The 22,446-nt window shown below is 44.8% G+C and overlaps 1 protein-coding gene across 1 annotated transcript in view; it reads left to right on the forward strand.

Moving 5' to 3' along the window:
• Positions 1-22,446, forward strand: part of SUGP1 (SURP and G-patch domain containing 1) — a 31,455-nt gene that overhangs the window by 1,133 nt on the left and 7,876 nt on the right. Inside the window, exons 2-8 of the mRNA XM_072786596.1 lie at positions 1,023-1,197; positions 5,228-5,328; positions 7,114-7,314; positions 9,395-9,518; positions 9,845-9,945; positions 10,879-11,002; positions 19,635-19,990. Coding sequence (XP_072642697.1) covers positions 1,023-1,197; positions 5,228-5,328; positions 7,114-7,314; positions 9,395-9,518; positions 9,845-9,945; positions 10,879-11,002; positions 19,635-19,990 — 1,182 coding nt within the window. The remainder of the gene's footprint in view (positions 1-1,022; positions 1,198-5,227; positions 5,329-7,113; positions 7,315-9,394; positions 9,519-9,844; positions 9,946-10,878; positions 11,003-19,634; positions 19,991-22,446) is intronic.

Below are 22,446 nucleotides of genomic sequence, written 5' to 3' on the forward strand. Positions count from 1 at the left end.
CAACTTACAGAATTTGGATTTTATTCTGAGTCCCATGGGGAGCCTCTGAGATCTCTTCTCCATCTCTGCACTTAACACCCTCACCCGAAGACACCATCATCTTTTACTTGGAGCCAGCAAGCCTTCTCATTGGTCTCCTTGCTGCTGCCATGCACTCTCCAAATAGTAGTCAGAATGATCTTAAAAATACTGTTGGTCAGGTTAATACTACTCTGTCACTCCCTAGAGCCCTTTAAGTAAAACCTAGATTCCTATCTTAAATCTTTTTTTGTTGTTGTTTAATTTTATTTATTTATGATAGTCACACAGAGAGAGAGAGAGAGAGTTAGAGACATAGGCAGAGGGAGAAGCAGGCTCCATGCACCAGGAGCCCGACGTGGGACCCGATCCCGGGTCTCCAGGATTGCGCCCTGGGCCAAAGGCAGGCGCCAAACTGCTGCGCCACCTAGGGATCCCTAGACTCCTATCTTAAACCTGTACCTCCATTCCTGGAACAGTCCACTCTGGCCACACTGGGTCCTTGCTGGTCCTTGTATATCAGGCTTCTTTTTGCCTTCGGTTTTTGTGACTGCTCCTTATTCTGCCCAGATAGCTCCCAATGTGGCTTTTCAGGAGGCTGGCCCTTTATCTTTTTGGTTTCAGTTTAAATATCTTCTCTTCTAACATTTATTTTCTGGCTGCCTTAGCTGTATAAGGTGCTTCTCTATTATTCTTCTAACCCCTTTTTTTGGTTTCTAGCAAAGAGCTCTTACTACAATTTTCAATTTTGTAGCTACTTTTTGGGTGTAAGTCTATTGCCTTCTTAGCCCAAGGTGAGACCCACATGGGCAGAGACCCCTTCTCTGGTTGAGCAGAGCGCCTAGTACATAGCTACGTAAATGTTCACGGAACAAATGAAGGAATAGATGTTTGAATGTCAGTTGATGCAGGCAGCAGCAACTGGGCTGCTCCTGTAACGGCTGCTGGACATGTTTGTGGAGTAAAGATGATTTCTGATAATGCTTTTTTTTTTTTCTCCTTAGGAAAGGCTAACCGGTGGTTTGGGGTTGCTCCTCCCAAGTCTGGAAAAATGAACATGAACATCCTTCACCAGGAAGAGCTCATTGCTCAGAAGAAACGTGAAATTGAAGCCAAAATGGAGCAGAAAGCCAAGCAGAATCAGGTGGTCATCAGCCCTCAGCCCCCACATCCTGGCGAGTAAGTGCCCCCCTGCAGCTGGATTCAGTCTTAGAGGGTCCCTGGCAGAGGGTTTTGTGTTCAAGAGCAATCAGGGTATTCTTGCGCCTGGCCACAACCTGATGAAGCAGGGAATGACACAGATGCTCTCTTTCAGGAGGCTCAGGGGTAAGACAAATGAGGGGCTTGTGGGAGCTCAGAGGAAGGCCTTCCTGTATTCACGAGTTATTTACTGCTGACCACCTGTGGGCTAGGGGCCAGAAACGTAGCTCAGAACAAAAATCCGGACTCCCATCTCCACCCTTACAGGGCTTACAGTCTACTAACAAAGGGGGTGTCAGTTCTACCCCCAGAGCTGCCAGTGGGTAACATGAGGCAGCATGTTCCTTAGTGCAGCAGCCAGTGTGGGGGCCCAGCAGAGGCTCTACGTTTTCAGAGCCAGCCCATTGAGGAACCAGGGAAAGTCCTATCTAGCAAAAGGCAGGAAGGGAAGAGAGCCCTTGTGTGTCAGGTGGCTCAAGCTGTTTGGATCAAAGGTGTTTCAAAGCCAAGCAGGAGGTAGATCAGGCACAATTTCCTCCTGCCTGTCCTGAGAAATGCTCAGGGCACCCAAGAATTTTGAGCAGGGGTGGTCTGATTAGGATGACAAGATCAAAGAATTTCAGGCTGGAGATTGACAGAGGTGGGCCCCTTCCTCTGGGGTCTAAAGCATGAAATATGTTAAACCCTCTATAAAGCTGTCCCAGCTCCCACCTTTTCTAAGAACCTGTGGCATCTCATTGAGGGCAGGACTTAGGGCTTATTTTTATGGAAACCCGGAGCCTGGGATCTCCGAGGCATTCATGAATGTGGGGACTATATATGGAGTGATCTGTCAGTCACTGTGCTCATGGGCTGTCACCTGAGGGTTATGAAAAGCCTTGCACAAAATGGGAGAGATCTGTAGATGTGCTTCCAAGTATATCTCTTGGAAGCAGCTGGATGCTAGCACCAGGATCAGGCAGCTGAAAGGGAGCATCAGGTGAGTGGGTGCATAATACAGGTAGCTTTGAAAATAAGGTTCTTTTCTTTTCTTTTCTTTTTTTTTTTTAAGATTTTATTTATTTATTCATGAGAGACAGAGAGAGAGAGAGAGAGAGAGAGAGAGGCAGAGATATAGGCAGAGGGAGAGAGAGAAAGAGGGGGGGGGGCAGAGATAGAGGCAGAGGGAGAAGCAGGCTCCATGCAAGGAGCCTGATGTGGGACTTGATCCTGAGTCTCCAGGATCACACCCTGGGCTGAAGGCGGTGCTAAACTGCTAAGCCACCCGGGCTGCCCAAAAATAAGGTTATTTTCTTTTTTTTTTTTTTTTTTTTTTTTTAAGGTTATTTTCTTAACAGTAAAAGCCTAGAACAACAAGTGTTAGAATTTCTTACTGAATAAATGAACATTCAGGTTGCCTCAAGATAACTGTTTTATTGTATTCCCTTTGCATGTCTTTGCTTTGTTTAACAAAGTTGTGATAAGTTTCATGTACTATGTCCCCCTCAACTTTTTTTTTTTTTTAATTTTTATTTATTTATGATAGAGAGAGAGAGAGAGGCAGAGACACAGGCAGAGGGAGAAGCAGGCTCCATGCACCGGGAGCCCAACGTGGGACTTGATCCCGGGTCTCCAGGATCGCGCCCTGGGCCAAAGGCAGGCGCCAAACCGCTGCGCCACCCAGGGATCCCCTCCTCAACTTTTTAAAAGAAAAGCTTTTCCCTGCATTAGAACTCTTTTTTTTTTTCAGTATATACATATTTTATTATTTTTTTAAGTTTTTTAAGTTATTTTTTATTGGTGTTCAATTTGCTGACATATAGAATAACACCCAGTGCTCATCCCATCAAGTGCCCCCCCCCTCAGTGCCCGTCACCCAGTCACCCCCACCCACCTCCCTTTCTACAACCCCTTGTTCATTTCCCAGTTAGGAGTCTCTTATGTTCTGTCTCCCTTTCTGATATTTCCCACTCATTTTTTCTCCTTTCTCCTTTATTCCCTTTCACTATTTTGTATATTCCCCAAATGAATGAGACCATATAATGTTTGTCCTTCTCCGATTGACTTATTTCACTCAGCATAATACCCTCCAGTTCCTGCATTAGAACTCTTTAGCTCCATCATAGATTTTAAGTTTTATTCTTATTTAGATGTAATTATTATGCCACAAAATTAATTTTTTAAACTGTATAATTTTGTGATTTTTTTTTTTTTGTTATATTCACAGCAGCCATTTGGTATATTCATGCAACCGTCACCACTATCTAGTTCTAGAACATTTGTATCATCCCAAAAGGAAACCCAATACCCATTTGCATTCACTCCCTATTTCCTCCTTCCCCAGCCCCTGGCTGCCCCTAATTTACTGTCTTTGTGGACTAACCTATCCTAGATATTTCATGTAACATTCAGCCTTTTGTATTTGGCGTCTTTTCCTTGACATAATGCTTTGAAGGTTGTTCACTTTTTAGCATGTGCCAGGATTTCATTCCTTTTTTTTTTTTTTTTTATTTCATTCGTTTTTATGGCGAAATAATATTCTATTGTGTGGATGGACCCCATTTTGTTTGTGTATTCATCAAGCCATTTTTAATGGCTGCATAATATCCTTTACTATCTATTAATGGATGGTTTTCAAGTGGGATTCATTTGCTATCTTGCTGCTGCCCTGAAGCACTTTCTTGTCTTTGGTTATCCTCACCTTCTTTCTGCCCCTCTCGAGGGAGATACTTACAGTTTGAGGACAAGGCCAGGGTTGCCAGAGTCTACACTTACTTAATGCAAAGGCTGGTTATCAGAACCTTCTCTTCGGTATTAAAAAAATATTTTATAGGGGCACCTGGGTGGTATAGTCAGTTGAGCATCCGACTCTTGGTTTTGGCTCAGGTCGTGATCTCAGGTTGTGAGACACTTTCTCCTGCTCCCTCTGCCCCTTTCTGCTGTGTTCACGCATGTACATGTTCTCCTTCTCTCTCTCTAAAAAATAAATCTTAAAAAAAAAAAAAAAACACACAACTTTACATGTATATGGTAGACTTCATGGAAAATAAAGGAGAGGAAAACAAGGCAAAACTAAAATCAGGGCAGCCCAGGTGGCTCAGTGATTTAGCTCTGCCTTCTGCCCAGGGCCTGATCCTGGAGATCCGGGATCGAGTCCCACGTTGGGCTCCCTGCGTGGGGCCTGCTTCTCCCTCTGCCTATGTCTCTGCCTCTCTTTCTCTCTCTCTCATGAATAAATAAATAAAATCTTTAAAAAAAAAACAAAATCAGTTATAGCCTTGCAACCCAGAGACAGTGCTGGTTGCATTTTGATGGGTTTTTCTAACAGTTTAATTCAGATATGTTTTGACATAAATAGGGTCATACTGTAGTTGTTTGGTTTTCTTTGAAGGGAAGATTAAGGGAGGGTAGAGAGCGAGAATTCAAGCAGGCTCCACACTCATTGCACAGCCCCAAGCGGGGCTCAGTCTCACAACCTTGAGATCATAACCTGAGTAGAAAACAAGAGTTGGACACTTAACCACCCCTGTAGTTCTTGTTTTATATCCTGCTTTGTTTTTCATTTAGTGTTGTACTTTATTACTTTATCTCTAAAATTTTAACTACAGGGCTGCTCCATTTGCCCTATGGAAGTCCTGTGTTTATCTTATAAAACTAGTGCTCTTTGTTGACGTTTCCATTTTTAGATCAGTACAACAGATTTTTTTAAAGATTATATTTATTTATTCATGAGAAACACAGAGAGAGAGAGAGAGAGAGAGAAAGGCAGATACTGTTTGAACCCGAAAGGTCGATATGCAGGTAACAATAACATCAATATAGACAGTATTTCTTTGATTAGAGCAAAATTATTCCATCTTAATACGAAGGCTGCTCTGTGTGCTCAGTAGTCCCTAGACATCTTTAGGGGAGGGTTTTGGGTTCCACTAAGTGAGAATGCTGGGGTAGATGTGGGTGGGTCAGAGATGGGCAAGGCAGACCGCTGCCCCTCCTCTTACGGCTCACCCTCTGTCCTCTGTCTTGGGTCTAGAATTGCGAATGCACACAACTCTTCTGTTTCCAACAAGTTTGCTAATGATGGCAGCTTCTTGCAGCAGTTTTTGAAGTTACAGAAGGCACAGACCAGTACAGGTGAGTGCTGTTACCTGCTTTCTGAGTTTCCCTCTGCTGAGGCTCACCTTGCTGGCTCTCACCTTTGGAGGTCCCTGGGCATCACAGAAATAGCAGGTCCTGCCTCAGATTCATTCCTATCACCCCACATTCATTGGGATGAATTCTGTTCGTCCTTAGAGTAAGTGCCAGGAGTAGCACATTGACCCAGCCTTCAAGGTGCTTACCTGATAGGAGCAGAGCCAAATAAGCTAGGTTTCAATCCAGGGAGGTAGGGGCATGACTGAACATGCCCTGGATGTTGGGGAATGTCATTGAAAAGATGTCCCTGCTAGTTGACTAGTGAGCTGGACCCTGGCTGGCACTCAGAGGCCTCTGACCGCTTCCCCTGTACTTGAAATGTGGGCTTCCCCTTGTCTTTCCCTCTCCCAGAAGCTATTTCAGGCACATAGCCTTGAGATAATGATGTGGTATTAAGAATATCTGTGTGTATATGTGACCAAACCCACTTAAGATCTCCATACATTTTTACGATTTGGTGGGTAGGCACGGGGATCCATTCATTTTGCTACTGCCCAAAACAAGGCTCATATATAAGTTCCTTTTGTTTGTTACAACTGCTACTTACCAATCTGGAGTGCTCTCTGAGTTACGAGGGCCAGTTTCAGATTATTCTAGGGAAGTTCCCTCAAGGGTTAGAAACCAACACCAGGGATGTGGGACCACAGCGTGGGTTAGAGCAGCAGCTAGGTTTGAGGGATGGGACCCCATCCATAGATAGGAGGGCCACCTGGCCCATAGGAGCCCCATGGGACATGCAGGATGTGAGAATCCCTCACTACAGGGAACCCACACAAATCTATGGTTGTTGCAGTTTACCTGTTTGGTTAATTTTTTAAAAAAATTTGTCTATTTTAGAGCATGTATATGTAGGAGTGGAAGGAAGGGCAGAGGAAGTTAGAATCTTTTTTTTTTTTTTTTAAGATTTTATTTATTCATGAGAGAGAGAGAAGCAGAGACATAGACAGAGGGAGTCCAATGTGGGACTCAATCCCCGGACCTGGAATCATGCCCTGAGTTGAAGCCAGATGCTCAACCACTGAGCCATCTAAGCGTCCCAGAGGAAGATTGACTCTTAAGCAGACTCCCCACTGAGTGGGGAGCATGTAGTAGCAATGGATCTCAAGACTGTGAGATCATGACCTAGCTGATATCAAGAATCAGATGATTAACTGACTGAACTATTCAGGTGCCCCTCAGTCAGCTTACTTTTAATGTAAAAAAGTTGCTGGCAGAACAACTGACCTTCAGTCTTTGTCAGTTTTTCTAGAAAACAGCTAAGAAAGTTAACCTAAGACCAAAGTCACCCACAGAGAGGGAGGAAGGACTGTATCAGCCCTTTACTGCAGGATCTCAGGCCAGGAGCTATGTTGGAAAAGCCCCAATAGGCTGTCTCTAGCTTGCCACTGACAGAGGGAATGGTTGTAAGCCAGGTGTGGGGATTTGGGCCTTATCCAGAAGGGCTAGCACATCCCTGGGCATTGGGCGCAGGTGTTAGGGAGCTGCTGCCTGCAAAGCCGAGCCTTTCTTGTCCAAGCTGGGTGACTATGACAAGTTGTTCTTCTCTGAGCCTTAGTCTCCTCTTCTGTAAAATGAGCATGGCATCCTGAGTTCCCACCCCCTGCCAGTCACCATGCTGGAAGCCAAGGACTCAGCTAGTACTCTCATGGCATATGTGTTAGGTGAGAAGATGGGGAAATGTGCATCACAGACCTTGAGCATGGGTGTCTTTCCTTCCATCCCAAGATGCCCCACCCAGCACACCCAGTGCCCCCACTCGAGTACTCCCTCGCACCGGGAAGAGGCCCCCTCTCATCAGCAGCCCACCAGGCCAGGTGAAGAACTATGTGCATGCCAAGCAGCTGCCTGTGGCCAGCCGCCCAAGTGTCTTCCAGTCTCCTGATGAGGATGAGGAGGAAGACTACGAGCAGTGGCTGGAGATCAAAGGTAGGGTGCGGGAGCTGCCACCTTGCTTTGACCATCTCCCCTCCGGCCCCACATGGGTGGGACCCATGGTCAGTGGGGAAAGTGTGGCTCATGGTAGGCGGCCACCAGCCCTCCAGGCTGAGCCAGTGTGGGACCCACTGGGGGAGGCGGAGGAGTGAAGAAAGGGTATGGGGATCAGTGAAAGGGAAGTATGGAGGGGCTATGGACTTCATCCTGGGAACGGTGGGAACCATCCTCCACCCTTATGGTCTGGTATCCAGCCAGGGCAGGGGCATTCTCAGAGAAGCATTCACTTGTGTCTTTCCTTGTCCCAACATGAGAGGAAGAGCTTCCATGGCTCCCCTGTCTGGGTGCATACTTTCTGAACCCTCTGAGCACCAGAAGCACGTCTTCCCATTGTGACTTATTGTCCCCACTGGTTTGGGCCAGACGTACAGGCCTACAGGTTGGAGGGTATGCTATCCTGTCCAGGGGAAAGATGGTCATTTTTCTTGGAAAGCCAGGCCCTATAGTGTAGGAGGGTGGAGGGTGGTGGTGGCAGCACTCCTACTGTGTCTCACTCCATCCACCTTCAGAACAAGGCCTCAGTGCCTCCTGAACCATGTGGAGGCCTAGGCCACCTCGGCCTCAGACTGGCTGACACAGTCCTATCACCCTGTTGGTGAGGACAGGTTGAAGTAACCATATAGTCCTGCTCTGACAGCCTTCAGACTTACTACTCTCAATGAGGGTGCTGGCTTGTGGCCATGCATCTGAGCAGATCAGTGGGCAACAATGGATCCAGAGAAGGTGCTGTTTCCTGAGGCATTCTGGCGGTTCTGACAGTACTCTACTGGGAAGTGATGCTTTACAAGGGGGAAGCGAATGTCTCAAGGTCATTGAGGCCTGTTGTGCCCTGCTATTGATGTGGCTTCAGAAAAGCACCTGTAAATGACAACCAGGTCAGGGTCATTGCCAGGCACTCAGGAAGAGTGTAAGGCTAGGGGGAAAGGTGGGTACAGAAAGTCCCTGCAACCTCTTGAGGGTCCTCCTCAGGCCACAGGTTCCTGACTTCCCATCCCCCAGCTTCCTGGCAGCCATAGCAACAAGGGGAGTAAGTTTGGCTGCAGGTTTAGTGTCTAGCCCTGTTGCTGAGAGCAGTGAACATTTCTAGGTGGTGGCAGGGAGAAATTTCTCCCAAGAGTGCTCATGAAAGGGACATGAGCTGTAAATTGCCTGGCAGATGCCTCAGGAATAGGCCAGCAATAAAATACAAAAGCAAGTTCCATGCAGATCAAAGGGGAGGCCAATACAAATACAAGAAGAATATTTTTATAGTTCTTATCACTGTAAAGGCCCTGAGGTAATGATTAAGTCTGCTGCAGTGAGTACCCCGGCACCCAGATGGTGGTCTGAAAACACACTTTCTCCCTCATGGAAACCAAGACTTCTTGGAGAAATGGTTGGTTCTAGGTTTGGTCAGGAAGTGTAGGAGATGATTCTGAAGCATCCTATCCCAGCAGATAATGAGGAGGCTGCCAGAGACTCCTGGGATCAGGCATACAGGCCTCAGGAGCCAGCTTGAAGAAGCTCTACCAGCCACAGAGGGGACAATTGAACTTCTGTGATGACATAAATTGCAATGGATCAAAACCTATCTGATACATTCAAAATGGATTGAAACTCAATGTGTTCAAATCAGAGTTTGTAATGATGATGCTTTAAAAAGGAATTTGTCATCTCTGAAGGGTGACAGGAAACCAGTTTGTTAAACTGAACCCCGGTAAATAAAAGAATTAAGCATTTCATTAAAAAGGAGGAGACTGGCTATGTTTTCTGACATCTCCCTCCCCGCCTGGGGATCAACTTGGTCTCTTAGGGGGTCACAAACTTCTCTCCCACACAGTGCATCTCACAAAGACTGTTTAGACTGCCTCCCCTATCGTCACAGTGCTTTGTGCTTGGACCCAGGACAGCCGACAACCTCCCGCATTTCACCCTCTTCTCCCCCACCCCTCTGTCGTTGTGGTCCATAGAAAGAGTGTGCCTGTTGACTGTGGGGTGTGTGAGTTGAACCCCAGTACTGACAGCCTCCTTAAAGTTTCACCCCCAGAGGGAGCCGAGACTCGGAAAGTGATAGAGAAATTGGCCCGCTTTGTGGCAGAAGGAGGCCCCGAGTTAGAAAAAGTAGCTATGGAGAACTACAAGGATAACCCGGCGTTTTCGTAAGTATTTCTGGGAGGGGAAGGCCACCACTTCTTAATGTTCTTGTTACACAGTAGTATGTGCATTCTTGTAAAACCTTACTGGTTACTGAGGCTGGTCGGGGCTGGGTGCTTGCTCGCGCGGGCCAGGCACTGTTCCGAGTTTCCAAGTGCTTTCGAACTCACACCAGAGGTCACAGGGGCTCCGGTATGGTGCAGAGACTTAGTCTTGGGCCTCATCGAGGTGTCTCTGCTCATCAGCTTGCTTTTGTACAACGTTCTTCAGAAGCTGCTTGGGTTAGCCCATCCCCACTGTTCACCTTCCTCTGTTTTGTGAAACTCTCCAGGTTTTTGCATGATAAGAATAGCAGAGAATTCCTCTACTATAGAAAGAAGGTGGCTGAGATAAGAAAGGAAGCACAGAAGTTGCAGGGATCCTCTCAGAAAGGTAAGTGGGTGGAGGGGGTGGGACGTTCTTGGGAGGTATGTGGACAACCCATACTTCATGTGGAGACGGGGTTCTGGGAGGCTGTGATACATGGGGTGGTGCCTGTGGCCCAGGTCTGTGCCATCTTAGGCAACTGGGGTCATGCTGGTTGCCCTCCTCATGAGTGGTCTGAGGTGAGGAAGAATGTGAGGGTCAAGGTCAAGGTCATTGTTAAGTTCAAGAGCTCAGCTCTGTGCATGTATAGGGGGCAGAGGGATAGAGTGGTTGCCTATTGGTTCTTGGTCATTTAAGTAAGTATTAATGAACTCCTGCTGCCTGTCTGGCACTGAGGACCTAGAAACAAATGTGCCTGACAGTTGGGGAGGGGAGTAGAGGACAGAAGGGATTAGCTGGTGAGCTCCTCGTGGGATGAGTATCAGGGGAGGGGGAGGTGCTAGCTGGTCTCCAGCCGTCATGAAGTAAAATCCCAGCCAGATTATAGTGGGTGGCAGGGGCATCATTGTTTAGGCCAAACACAGGCCACAGAGGTTGGTATGTTTTGTCTATCTCTTGCCACCCTGTGCCCTCACTGTCTCCCCAGGAGAAGAGGGCCAGGCCCACTTCCCTGTGTGACCTGGATAGGCAATCCCTGGCAGAAAGACTGAGGTGGGGCTCCCATCTCTCCTCTGGCCTGAATCCAGACCTCTTATATTCCGTTCTATGATCTATGGGAGTGGGCAGCAGGGGCAAGGTGCAGGGTGGGGTCAGGGGCTCAAGATATATTGTAATATTGATTTTGGTATTTGATCCCAGTGCAGTAATCTGATTCCCATTTGCCTGTTTTTCTTTGCATTGTTCCTAAAATAAACCCCTCTTGTTGCCCATGGGGTTCTTAGCAGAAATTAGGCTGTTGGGTGTGGTGAGTTGAGCTCAGTACTGACAGCCTGCTTAAAGTTTCACCCCCAGAGGATGAAGAGGCCAAGAACCTTGCAGAAAAGTTAGCCAGGTTCATAGCAGACGGGGGTCCAGAAGTGGAAACCATTGCTCTCCAGAACAATCGCGAGAACCAGGCATTCAGGTAAGAGAGGAACTAAACAGAGAAATGACCCCTCACACACCCTGATCACAGCACCACCATTCCCCACTCCCAGTAGGCTCAACATCCCACAGTTAGAAGGTGGCACGGTTGGGCCTAGGAGCTCTGATCCCTAAGCCCAGGTTGGCCATCCCATGGACAACTACTTGTCAGAGCCCAAATTATCTCTGAGGCAGGCACAAAGGGCCTTGGGGTCTTTTGTTTTCGACATGCCTCACAGAGAAAGTCTCCTGGACTCCTCAGACTCCCTTTGTAACAGCGATGACAGCCCTAGGCTAGGAGAGCCAGGCTCTTGGGCACAGAAACTCACAGAACTGTTGCTCACTTTGCGCATTTGTAGGGTCATAGCTTTCCAATGAGGGAGTGGCAGGAAAGTGGGAATGTGGTACCTTAGGCTCTGTAAAGTGGGGACTCTCAGCCTGTATATAGGTTCCATGGAGGGTGTGGGACAAGCAGACTGGCTTCCCTGCTGTCTCCAGCCTTGGAGCCACATCCCAGCCCCTTCAGGCTGGGTCTGTGTTTACCCGTTCATTCGTTGGGTAGGTTCAGCACCTCCTTTTTGCTGGGGGTGGTTCCATGGGGGCTGGGGGTTGGAGTGGGAGTTGGGCAATCACTGCTGCTGGGTAGGGACCATAGGGGCTTATGAAGTGGATGCCAAATTCAGTGTAGGGGTGATGTACCTTTGAGACTGTTTTGGCCACAAATACACAAGTTCTGACTCAGAAAGTAGGGAAATAGGACATGTATAACAAAAAGTCCAAAAACAAAAACAAAAAAACAAAAAGTCCAGGAGCAACAATCTCGGCTAGTTGATTCAGTGACTCTAGATACTACTGGAGACTCGGGACAAAGGAAGCAAGAGTGAAACAGCAGAGATCAAGTGCCATGCCAATGTGACTAGAGTGTAGGGTGAGCATCAATGTGCAGTGTCCCTGGGCCTTGGATCCAGGGCAGGACCAGGTCCCTGAGGGTGGGTGTTCATGGAGAGCCTTTAGAGAGGGTCTGCATAGAGTGATGGGGTAAGCTCTGCTTCCAAGGTCACTGGCCACAGTCGTGCCGGTGGTCAGACACACCAGGTCAAGGCAGATAGGCAGAGGAGAAACAACTAGAGAGGGGGATGCTGATAGATCCATGGGAACTAGGGGAGGGAGGGCCAAGGCTCAGTGACTCAGTGGACAAGGACAGGAAGAGGGCTACTGAGGTGTTCAGGCATCCGTGCATGTGCGGCCTGGGCAGCCAGGAGCCCTTGTGGGGGCCATGGAGTGTTTGGGTCTGGAGTTCAAGAGAGCAGTCTGCCTGGCCTAGACATCCCCTAAGATACCACATGGTTGTGATATCAGCCGCCACTCCGCACCGCCCAAACCAGAGTTGACGTAATAGTCTACTTTAATTCACCACACTTTTTTTTAAAACCGATTTACTTAAATAAGTTTATTTAAGGACACTTAGTCTAGCTTCACTCATCATAAGTAGAGCTGACTGTAAAAAATCTATGGCAGGTAAAGTGAGCAAGGTTGTGGATTTCTGTTAGAGTTGTGAGCCCAGACTGCTTTCCTTGGTCAGAGAGGTCCAGGGCCCAGCAGCTCTGGCCAAGCCTTTCCACTGGGGTCAGAACTAAGAGATGTGCTCAGCACAGGCAGCTCTGGTTCCTCTGTGGGGCTTCATTGGATGCCCAGCTCATTGGGTGCTACTGTGATGGAGGCCAGAGGGAAGTAGGAAGGGGTGCCAGGGCAAGGGCAGAGCCTGGGGTGCTTGGTGGGAAAATGGCCAAAGGTTAGTTTAATATCCACATAGAGTCAGGTGTGAGGCCACCTTTTTCACCACCAAATGTAACAGGAGCAGCTCAGGTATTTACCTCTCTTGGCCTTCCCTGCCTCCTGATTCCTCATGTGGGCCAGGCACACCCCAGCAGCTCTGTGTTTCAGGAAACAATCTGTAACAATGGCTTATCTATAAAGAAACTGGAAACACCCGTTCTTTGACCAGTCATCCCACTTCTGAGATGCCATCCCCAGAAATAATGTTATATACAGTCATCTGTAGTCTTGAAAAATGAGTCACAAATTGAATGTCCAGCCTCAGTGGGCTAAATTCTTAATAACTGCATCTCCTCAGTGGAATCGTGGCCATCAGAAGGCATTTAGATGAAGGTTGTAGCAGCAAGCACAGCATCTACAACAAGCCACTCTAACCTGTTAGTCACCTGGGTGAGCCATGTTCATTTCAAAGACCTGTTGCTGGCCTCTTAAGGGGGAGGAAACTGAGGCTTGGAGACCGGTGGGAGGAGGTGCCTTCATCACCACACTCCATGCCATTCTAACAGGAAAGCCTTATGTTGTCAAGTTAAAAAATCTTTAAAATAAAAATACAGAAAATAGAATCAGAACTTTGTTCAGATAAATCTATGCTGAAAAAAAGACTGGAATAAAAGACACCACAGTGTCAACTTTGGTTAACCTGGGACAGGATCACTCCTACCCAAGGGTGTCTTTGCTATAGAATCCTTTGCACTCTTGCCCAGAGCCCATGTGTGATGGCAGCTGTTAATCCCTCCCCCATCACAGACCCATGGGGAGCTCTTGGATGCTGCCTCTTAAGGCAACTTGGAGGAGACCCAGTGCAAACCAGCAGCTAAGACAAGGCTAGGGTCTGTGAGCCTAGAGAAAACCTCCCTATCAGGAGCTGCCCACCTACCTCAGCGGGCAGGTCCCTCAACTTGGCTCTTCTTAAATCCATATTAGTCTCTTTCTGGTTACTAAGCATCTTTTTTTCAAATCCAGCCAACGGTTCTCTTCCATCTTTGAAAATGTTTTTTTTCTTTTGTCTCTTAACTTTTTTTAAGGTGTCATTTTTTTAGGGCACTTGTAGGTTCACAGCAAAATTGAAGGGAATTTATACAGAGATTTCTCACATGCCCTTCCCTGCCTCTACATTTGTACAGCCTCCCCTATTATTAACATTCCCCACAAGACTAGTATAACTGATGAACCTACATTAATATGTCATAATCACCCAAAGTCCATAGTTTACTCTGGGATTTGCTCTTGGTGTTGTATATTCTGTGAGTTTGAACAAATGTACAATGACATGTATCCATCATTATGGCATTATACAGAGTATTCTCCTTGCCCTAAAATCACTCATATTCCACATATTCTTTCCTTCTTCCTCACTAACTCCTGGCAACCACTGATTTTTTTTTCCTGATTCCACAGTTTGCCTTTTCCAAAATGTTATGTAATTAGAGCCGTGTAGTATGTAGTCTTTTCAGATAGGCTTTTTTTGCTTGGTAATATGCATTTAAGACTGATTCTTCTGTATCTTTATATGGCTTGACAGTTCATTTCTTTTTAGCACTGAATAATATTCCATTGTCTCGATGTCCCACAGTTTGTTTATCCATTTAGCTACAGTAGGACATCTTGGTTGCTTCCAAATTTTGGCATTTGTGAAGGAAACTGGTATAAACATCTGTGTGCAGGTTTTTGTGTGGACATAAGTTTTCAACTCTTGGGTAAATACCAAGAAACATGATTGCTGGATTGCATGGTATGTTTAGTTTTGTAAGAAACTGCCAAACTGTCTTCCAAAGTGGCTGTGTCATTTGCTTTTCCCTCTGCAGTGAGTGAGAGTTCCTGTTGCTCCACATGCTCGCCAACATTTGATGTTCTCAGTGTTCTGGATTTTGGCCATTCTAATACATGTGTAGTGGTATCTTGGTGTTTTAATTTGCATTTTCTTGATGACATATGATGTGGAACATTTTCTCATATGCTTATTTGCCATCTGTGTATCTTCTTTGGTGAGGTGTAGGTTAAAATCATCAGCTCATTTTTTAATTGGTCTTTTTTCTTATTGTTGAGTTTTAAGAGTTCTTTGTATATTTTGGATCACAGTGCTTTACTAAATGTGCCTTTTGCAAATATTACCTGTCAGTCAGTGGTGTGTCTTCTCTTGATAGTGTCTTTTGCAGAGCAGAAGTTTTAAAAAAAATTTTTAAAGATTTTATTTATTTATTCATGAGAGACAGAGAGAGGTAGAGACACAGGCAAAGGGAGAAGCAGGCTCCACACAAGGAGCCTGATGTGGGACTTGATGCCAGGACTTCAGGATCACGCCCTGAGCCGAAGGCAGACGCTCAACTGCTGAGCCACCCAGGCATCCCGGAGTTTTATTTTATTTTTTTATTTTTTTTAAAGATTTTATTTATTTATTCATGAGAGTCACACAGAGAGAGAGGCAGAGACACAGGCAGAAGGAGAAGCAGGCTCCATGCAGGAAGCCTGACGTGGGACTCAATCCCGGGTCTCCAGGATCAGGCCCTGGACTGAAGGCAGTGCTAAACCACTGAGCCAAAAAAAATAAAAATAAAAATAAATAAATAAATAAATAAATAAATAAATAAATAAATAAATAAACAAACAAACCACTGAGCCACCCGGGCTGCCCCCGCGAGTTTTAAATTTTAATGAAGTGAAGCTTATCAATTTTTTTCATGATTGTGCCTTGAATGTATCTAAAAAGTCATCACCATTTATGAGGTCATCTGGTTTTCTTCTGTGTTATCTTCTTGGAGTTTTATGGTCTTACGTTTTACATGTAAGTCTATGATCCATTATTAGTTAAGTTTTGTAAAGGGTGTGAGGTCTGTGTCTAGATCCTTTGTGTGTGTGTGGGGGGGGATATCCAATTCCCCTTGAAAAGAATCTGCTCCATTGGACTGCCTTTGCTCCTTTGTCAAAGATCAGTTGCCATGTTTATATGGGTTTTTTTCTGGGCCCTTTGTTCTATTGATCTGTTTCTCTATTCTTTCACTAAACTACCCTGCCTTGATACTGTAGTTTACAGTAAGCCTTGAAATCTAGTCATGTCCGTCTTCTAAAATTGTTCTCAGTCAATATTGTTTTGGCTATTCTGGGTCTTTTGTCCCTATGTAAGTTTTAGAATCAGTTTGTCAATATCCACAAAAGAGTTTGTTGGGATTTTGATTCAGATGGCAATGAATCTATAAATCAAGTTGGAAAGAAGCAACATCCGGGCGCCTGGGTGGCTCAGTTAGTTGAGCACCTACTTTTGGCTCAGGTCATGGTCCCAGGATGCTGGGATCAAACCCCATGTCGGGCTCCCTGCTCAGCATGGAGCCTGCTCCTCCTTCTCCTCCCTACTCATGCTCTCATTATCTCTGTCGCTGTTTCTCTCTCTCAAATAAATAAAATCTTTTTTTAAAAAAGGAAAAAAACAACATCTTGACAATATTGAGTTTTCCTATCTATGATTAAGGAATATCTTTCCAGTTATTTAGTTCTTTGTTTTTGGGTTGTTGTTTTTTTTTTTTTTTTTTTTTAAAGATTTTATGAAAGAGAGAGAGAGAGGCAGAGACACAGGCAGAGGGAGAAGCAGGCGCTAAACTGCCGAGCTACCCAGGGATCCCCTATTTAGTTCTTTGAATGCATTCGTCAGAGTTGTATAGTTTTCCTCATAGAATTTGTTCATATTTTATTTTTTATTTTTTATTTTTTTAATTTTTATTTATTTATGATAGTCACAGAGAGAGAGAGAGAGGCAGAGATATAGGTAGAGGGAGAAGCAGGCTCCATGAAGGGAGCCCAATTTGGGACCCAATCCCGGGACTCCAGGATCAAGCCCTGGGCCAAAGGAAGACACCAAACTGCTGAGCCACCCAGGGATCCCCCAGTTCCAGGAGTTTTTTAATCAATTTTTTTCTACATAGATGATCATGTTATTTGTGAACAAAGTTTTATTTCTTCCTCAGTCAGTGTGCTTGCTCTTTCCTTTTCTTACTGCATTAGCTAAGACTTCTAGTACATGTACTAGTGTTAAAACTTATTGGTGGGGTGGGATATTCTGACCTTGTTTCCATTCCTAGTGGGAAAACTTCTAGTTTCTCACTATTAGTTTGATGTTAGCTGTAGGATTTTTTGTTAGATACTCTTTATCAAGTTGAGAAAGTTTTCTTATGTTTCTAGTTTACTGAGTGTTTTTATCATGAATGGGTGTTGGGTTTTGTCAAAGGCTTTTTCTGCAGCTCTCAGTATAATTGCATGATCTTTCTTTAGCTTGATGTGATGGATTACTTTTTTTTTTTTAATGTTAAATCAGTTTTGCATACCTGGAATAAACTTCACTGTGTGTAGTTTTTTAAAATTTAAAAAAAATTTAGGGATCCCTGGGTGGCTCAGCAGTTTAGCGCCTGCCTTTGGCCCAGGGCACGATCCTGGAGTCCCGGGATCGAGTCCCATGTCAGGCTCCTGGCATGGAGCCTGCTTCTCCCTCTCCTGTGTCTCTGCCTCTCTCTCTCTATGTCTATCATAAATAAATCTTTAAAAAAAATTTTTTTAATTGAAGTATAGTTGATACATAACATAGAGTTATGTATCTCTCCGCCTCTCTCTGTGTCTCTCATGAATAAATAAATAAAATCTTTAAAAAAAACAACAACAACAAACAATTACATACATCACAAAATGCTCACAGAAGTTCCCACATGTTACCGCACAAAGTTATTTTTGACCGTATTTCCTATGCAGTATTTTTCATCCCCATGACTTATGACTGGAAGTTTGTACCTCTTAAACTTCATGTATTTTGTCTGTCCCTCTGTCCCCCGATAATTCTTACACATTTGTGGATTCGGTTTGCTAATATTTGGTTAAGAATTTTTACATCTATGTTTGTAAGAGATACTGGTCTGTAGTTTTTTTGTGATATATTTGGTTTTGGTATTAGGGTAATTGGATAAGCTAGGAAGTATTTTTTCTTCTATCCTGTGAAAGGGATTGATTGTAGAGAGTTGATACCATTTCTTCCTTAAATGTTTGGTAGAATTCACCAGTGAACTCCTGTAGGCCTACTGCTTTCTGTTTTTTGTTTTTTTTTTTAAGATTTTATTCATTTATTCATAGGGACACAGAGAGAGGGGGGATCAGAGGCACAGGCAGAGGGAGAAGCAGGCTCCATGCAGGGAGCCTGACGTGGGACTTGATCCAGGGTCCCCAGGATCAAACCCCGGGCTGCAGGCGGCGCTAAACCGCTGCGCCACCGGGGCTGTCCTGCTTTCTGTTTTTGAATGGTTATTACTTACTTAATTTCTTTTCTTTTCTTTTTCTTTTTCTTTTTCTTTTCCTTCCTTCCTTCCTTCCTTCCTTCCTTCCTTCCTTCCTTCCTTCCTTCCTTTCTTTCTCTTTCTTTTTTTATAATATTTTTAAGTAATTTCTACACCCAACATGGGGCTCAAACCCACTACCCCAAGATCAAGAGTCACATGCTCTACTGACTTAACTAGCCAGGCGTCCCACTTAATTTCTTTAATAGAAGTAGAACTGTTCACGTTGTCTATCTCTAGGGCAAAGAAGTATGAAGGAGTATAGAGATGCCACCATCTCCTTGTCTTTCTATCCCACCTTAGGTACCAACGTTAGTAGAGCTGGGGTTTCTTTCTGCTATCTTTCTTGTACGAAAAGAATTTACCACATCCCTGAGCCTGCACATTGCTTTTTTTTTTTTTTTTTTTTTAAGATTTTACTTACTCATTTGAGAGTGAGAGAGAGAATGAGCACAAGTGGGAGGAGAGGCAGAGGGAGAAAAAGTCTTCCCGCTAAGCAGGGCTCCCAACATGGGGCTGGAATCCCAGAACCCTGGGATCGTGACCTGAGCCGAAGGTAGTTGCCCAACTGACTGAGCCACACAGGCACCTCAAGCACACTGCTTTTATAGCAGAGCATTACGCTGTGACTGGAACCTCCAAGTTCATGAGTGCAGGTCTAGCCCCTTCTTGTCAAGAGCTGTATAGCCCATGCTGTACACAAGTTTTGCTTCATGGAGCTGAGCTGTGCCTCTTCCCTCTGATGTGGACCCCAGAGGTGGGACTGTCAGTTCAAGACATGCATAATCTGAGAGGTTCCAGGCAGGTGCAGAGGGAGCCATAGTTTCTGCCAGCTCTGAAGCCAGCGCCACCTGCTTCAGACTTGGGAGTAGGATTGGTAAGTGGACACCAAGGGGACCCTGGACTTCCAATGAATTGGGGGCTTTTGCCCAGTTGGAGTCTAGTCCCTGTCCATTCCAATGTTCATTGTTTCTGTTTTGGCTTCATTTGCTATTTATGCCTCTCAAGGATACATCAGAGAGAAGCATAGATGTGCCAAGCTGTCAGGTTTAAGGCAAATCCTGCCCTTTGTGGCATTAGGTGTCTCTCCCAACTCAGGATTTCTTGATTTGAAGGCACTGGTGTGCTCATCTAGAGCAACAGGGGAAGAAGCCCTGCAGAGCCTGGGGAAGGTCTGACAGAGCCACCACTTTTCCTTTGAAGGAGGAGTGCCTGATAGAGATGGTGTAGGGACTTGGAATGGCCAGTGGCTCACAGGAATGGCATGGTAACAAGCTGTGAGCATGTTACACTGTTCCTCAAGTTTGGGCCATCAGAGCCAGCAGCTACTGAAGCCTGGAAATGCAGGATGTTGTGATGGAGATCTCAACCCTTATATGACCCTGGCTAACCTGGGCACATGTGCACAAGGCCCAAGCTGCTCCTGCCCAGAATCAGGCAGGGGGCTTGGGCCCAGCTGACAATGTGCCCCCCTCCCCCTCTCCTTTGCAGCTTTCTATACGAACCCAACAGCCAAGGGTACAAATACTACCGCCAGAAGCTGGAGGAGTTCCGGAAAGCTAAGGCTGGCCCCACAGGCACTCTCATGGCACCTGACCTCAGCCTGAAACGCAAATCCCCTCCTGAGACCCCATCGGGGTCCTTGCCCCCAGCTGCTGCCTGCCCTGCCTCATCTGCCCCCTCGCCCGCAGTCACTCCAGCTCCAACCATCCCTGGGAAGCCAGCCACCACAGCCACTGTGAAAAAGAAGCGAAAGAGCCGGTGGGGGCCTGAAGAGGACAAGGTGGAACTCCCACCCGCCGAGCTGGTACAGAGGGATGTAGACGCCTCTCCCTCACCTCTGTCAGGTGGGCTGAACCCCTTCCCCCACCTCTGTCAGGACAATCTGGCTTCTTTCACTGAGATAATGTTTCCAAGGTTCACCTGTGCTATAGCATGTGTCAGAATTTCATTCCTTCTTATGGCTGAATAATATTCTATTTTATGGATGGACTACACTTTATCCATTCATCGGTTGATGGACATGTGGATTGTTTCCACCTTTTGGCAACTGTAAATAATGCTGCTGTGAACATTGGTCTGCAAGTACTATTTGAATCCTTGATTTTGATTCTCTTAGGTCTATACCTAGAAGCGGAATCACTGGGTCTTGCGATAATTCTGTTTAACTTTTTGAGGAACTGCCAAACTCTTCTACAGCACCTGTACCATTTGATAGTCCCACCAGCGGTGCACAAGGGTTCCCATTTCTCCACATCCATACCTTTTTATGATAACCATCCCAGCAGTTATGAAGTGAAGTCACGTTGTAGTTTTGAATTGCACTTTCCTAATGTGCGATGGTGTTGAGCATCTTTTCATGTGCTAATTGGTCATTTGTATAGCTTATATGGAAAAATGTGTTTTCGTTCTTTGCTCACTTTTAAATTAGTGATAGCTTAAGACAATTGTCTTTTTGTTGTTGAGTTGTAGGAGTTGTTCTTTATATATTCTGGATATTAACCCGCTATTCAGATACATAGTTTGCAAATATATCTTCTCATTCTATGGATTGTCTTTTTACTCTCTTAATAGTGTCCTTTGATGCACAGAAGTTTTAAATTTCATCAAAGTTCAATTTGTTTTTGTTGCCTGTGCTTTTGGTTTCATTTATGAAACCATAGTTAAATTCAAGGTCATGAAGATTTGCCCCTGTGTTCTAAGTTTTTTATAGTTTTGGGACTTTGATCTATTTTGAGGCAATTTTTATATATGATATAAGTAAGGATCCAACTTTATTCTCTTGCATGTGGAGATTGGTTTTCCTGGATTCTTTTTGTTAAAGAGACTTTTCTTTCCCCATTGAATGGTCTTGACAGCCTTGTCTAAACTCAATTATCCTTAGATATAAGGGTTTATTTCCCGGCTCTCTATTCTGTTACACTGGTAACAGTGTCTGTCTTTAGGTCAGTACCAACTATTTGCTTACTGTAACTTTGTAGTAAGTTTTGAAATTGGGAGTGAGTCTTCGAACTTTGTTCTTCTTTTTCAAGCTTGGCTATTGAGGGTCTTGCGTTTTCAGGTGGGCTTCTCCATTTCTGCAAAAACACTGTTGGGATTTTGATAGGGATTGCATTGAGTCTGTAGATCGCTTTGGGCCTTATGGACTTGATAGCAATATTTAAGTCTTCCTTACAACAATAACCAGTCTTCCAGACTGGGAACACAGGATATCTTTCCGTTTATTTAGGTCTTCTTTAATTTCTTTCAACATGATTTATAGTTTTTATTGTATGTGTTCTTACATGGTTAAATTTGCTCCTAAGTGATTTTTTTTTTTTGATGCTATTGTAAACAGCAATAAATTTTTAAATTTTCATTTAGGATTGTTGGTTGGTAATATATAGAAATACAACTGATTTTTGTGTGTTGATGTTGGATCCTCTAAATTTGCTGAATTCACTTGTTAGCTCTGACAATCTTTTGATGGATTCTTTAGGCTTTCCTATATGTATAATTATGATCATGTCATCTGCAAATAGAGATAATTTTATTTCTTGCTTTCCAAGTGGGATGCCTCATTTCTTTTTCTTACCTAATTTCTCTAGTTAGCACTTCTAGTGCTAAGTTGAATAGAGGTGGGGAAAATGGGCATCCTCCCCTAGTTCTGATCTTAGGTGGAATGTTTTCGGTCTTTCACTATGATATGATGTTAGGTGTGTGTTTTTATATATGGCCTTTATTATGTTGAGGAAGTTCTTTTCTGTTCTTAGTTTATTGAATACTTTTATCATTGAAGGGTATTGGATTTTGTCACATGCTTTTTCCATATCAGTTGAAATGATTGGATGGGTTTTTTCCTTCAGTCTATTAATGTGGTGTATTACATTGGTTAATTTTCTTATATTGACCCATGTGATATTGTGGTTTATAAGAAATACATATTTGGCCATTCAGATGACCAAAGTAATATTTCTCATATGTATTTGGTCTTTGTTCACAGTTCCTGGCTCACAGTTCCTCCTAAAACCCTTGGAATTTCCTGAGTGATAAGAGCAATGGGAGCATCTTTTGTTGTATTATTTGGTCTCCGTCCTCAGTTCATGAAAATGCTTCAGAGCCATAAAGGTGAAATGGGGGTCTTGTTATTTTATAATAAGCCCCTTTCCACCACAACTGGGTTTATGTTACTGAGGTGACTTTTGGAAAGCACCTAAGAATGGGGGCTGGTTGCCAGGGGAACCAACCATGAATAGAAGGTTGGAATTTTCCCATACTTTAATTTCCAGGGAAGGGAGAGGGGCTGGAGGTTGAATCAGTCAAC

Source organism: Canis lupus, chromosome 19 (assembly GCF_048164855.1).
Source record: "Canis lupus baileyi chromosome 19, mCanLup2.hap1, whole genome shotgun sequence".
In the NCBI taxonomy this organism is placed as follows: Eukaryota; Metazoa; Chordata; class Mammalia; order Carnivora; family Canidae; genus Canis; species Canis lupus.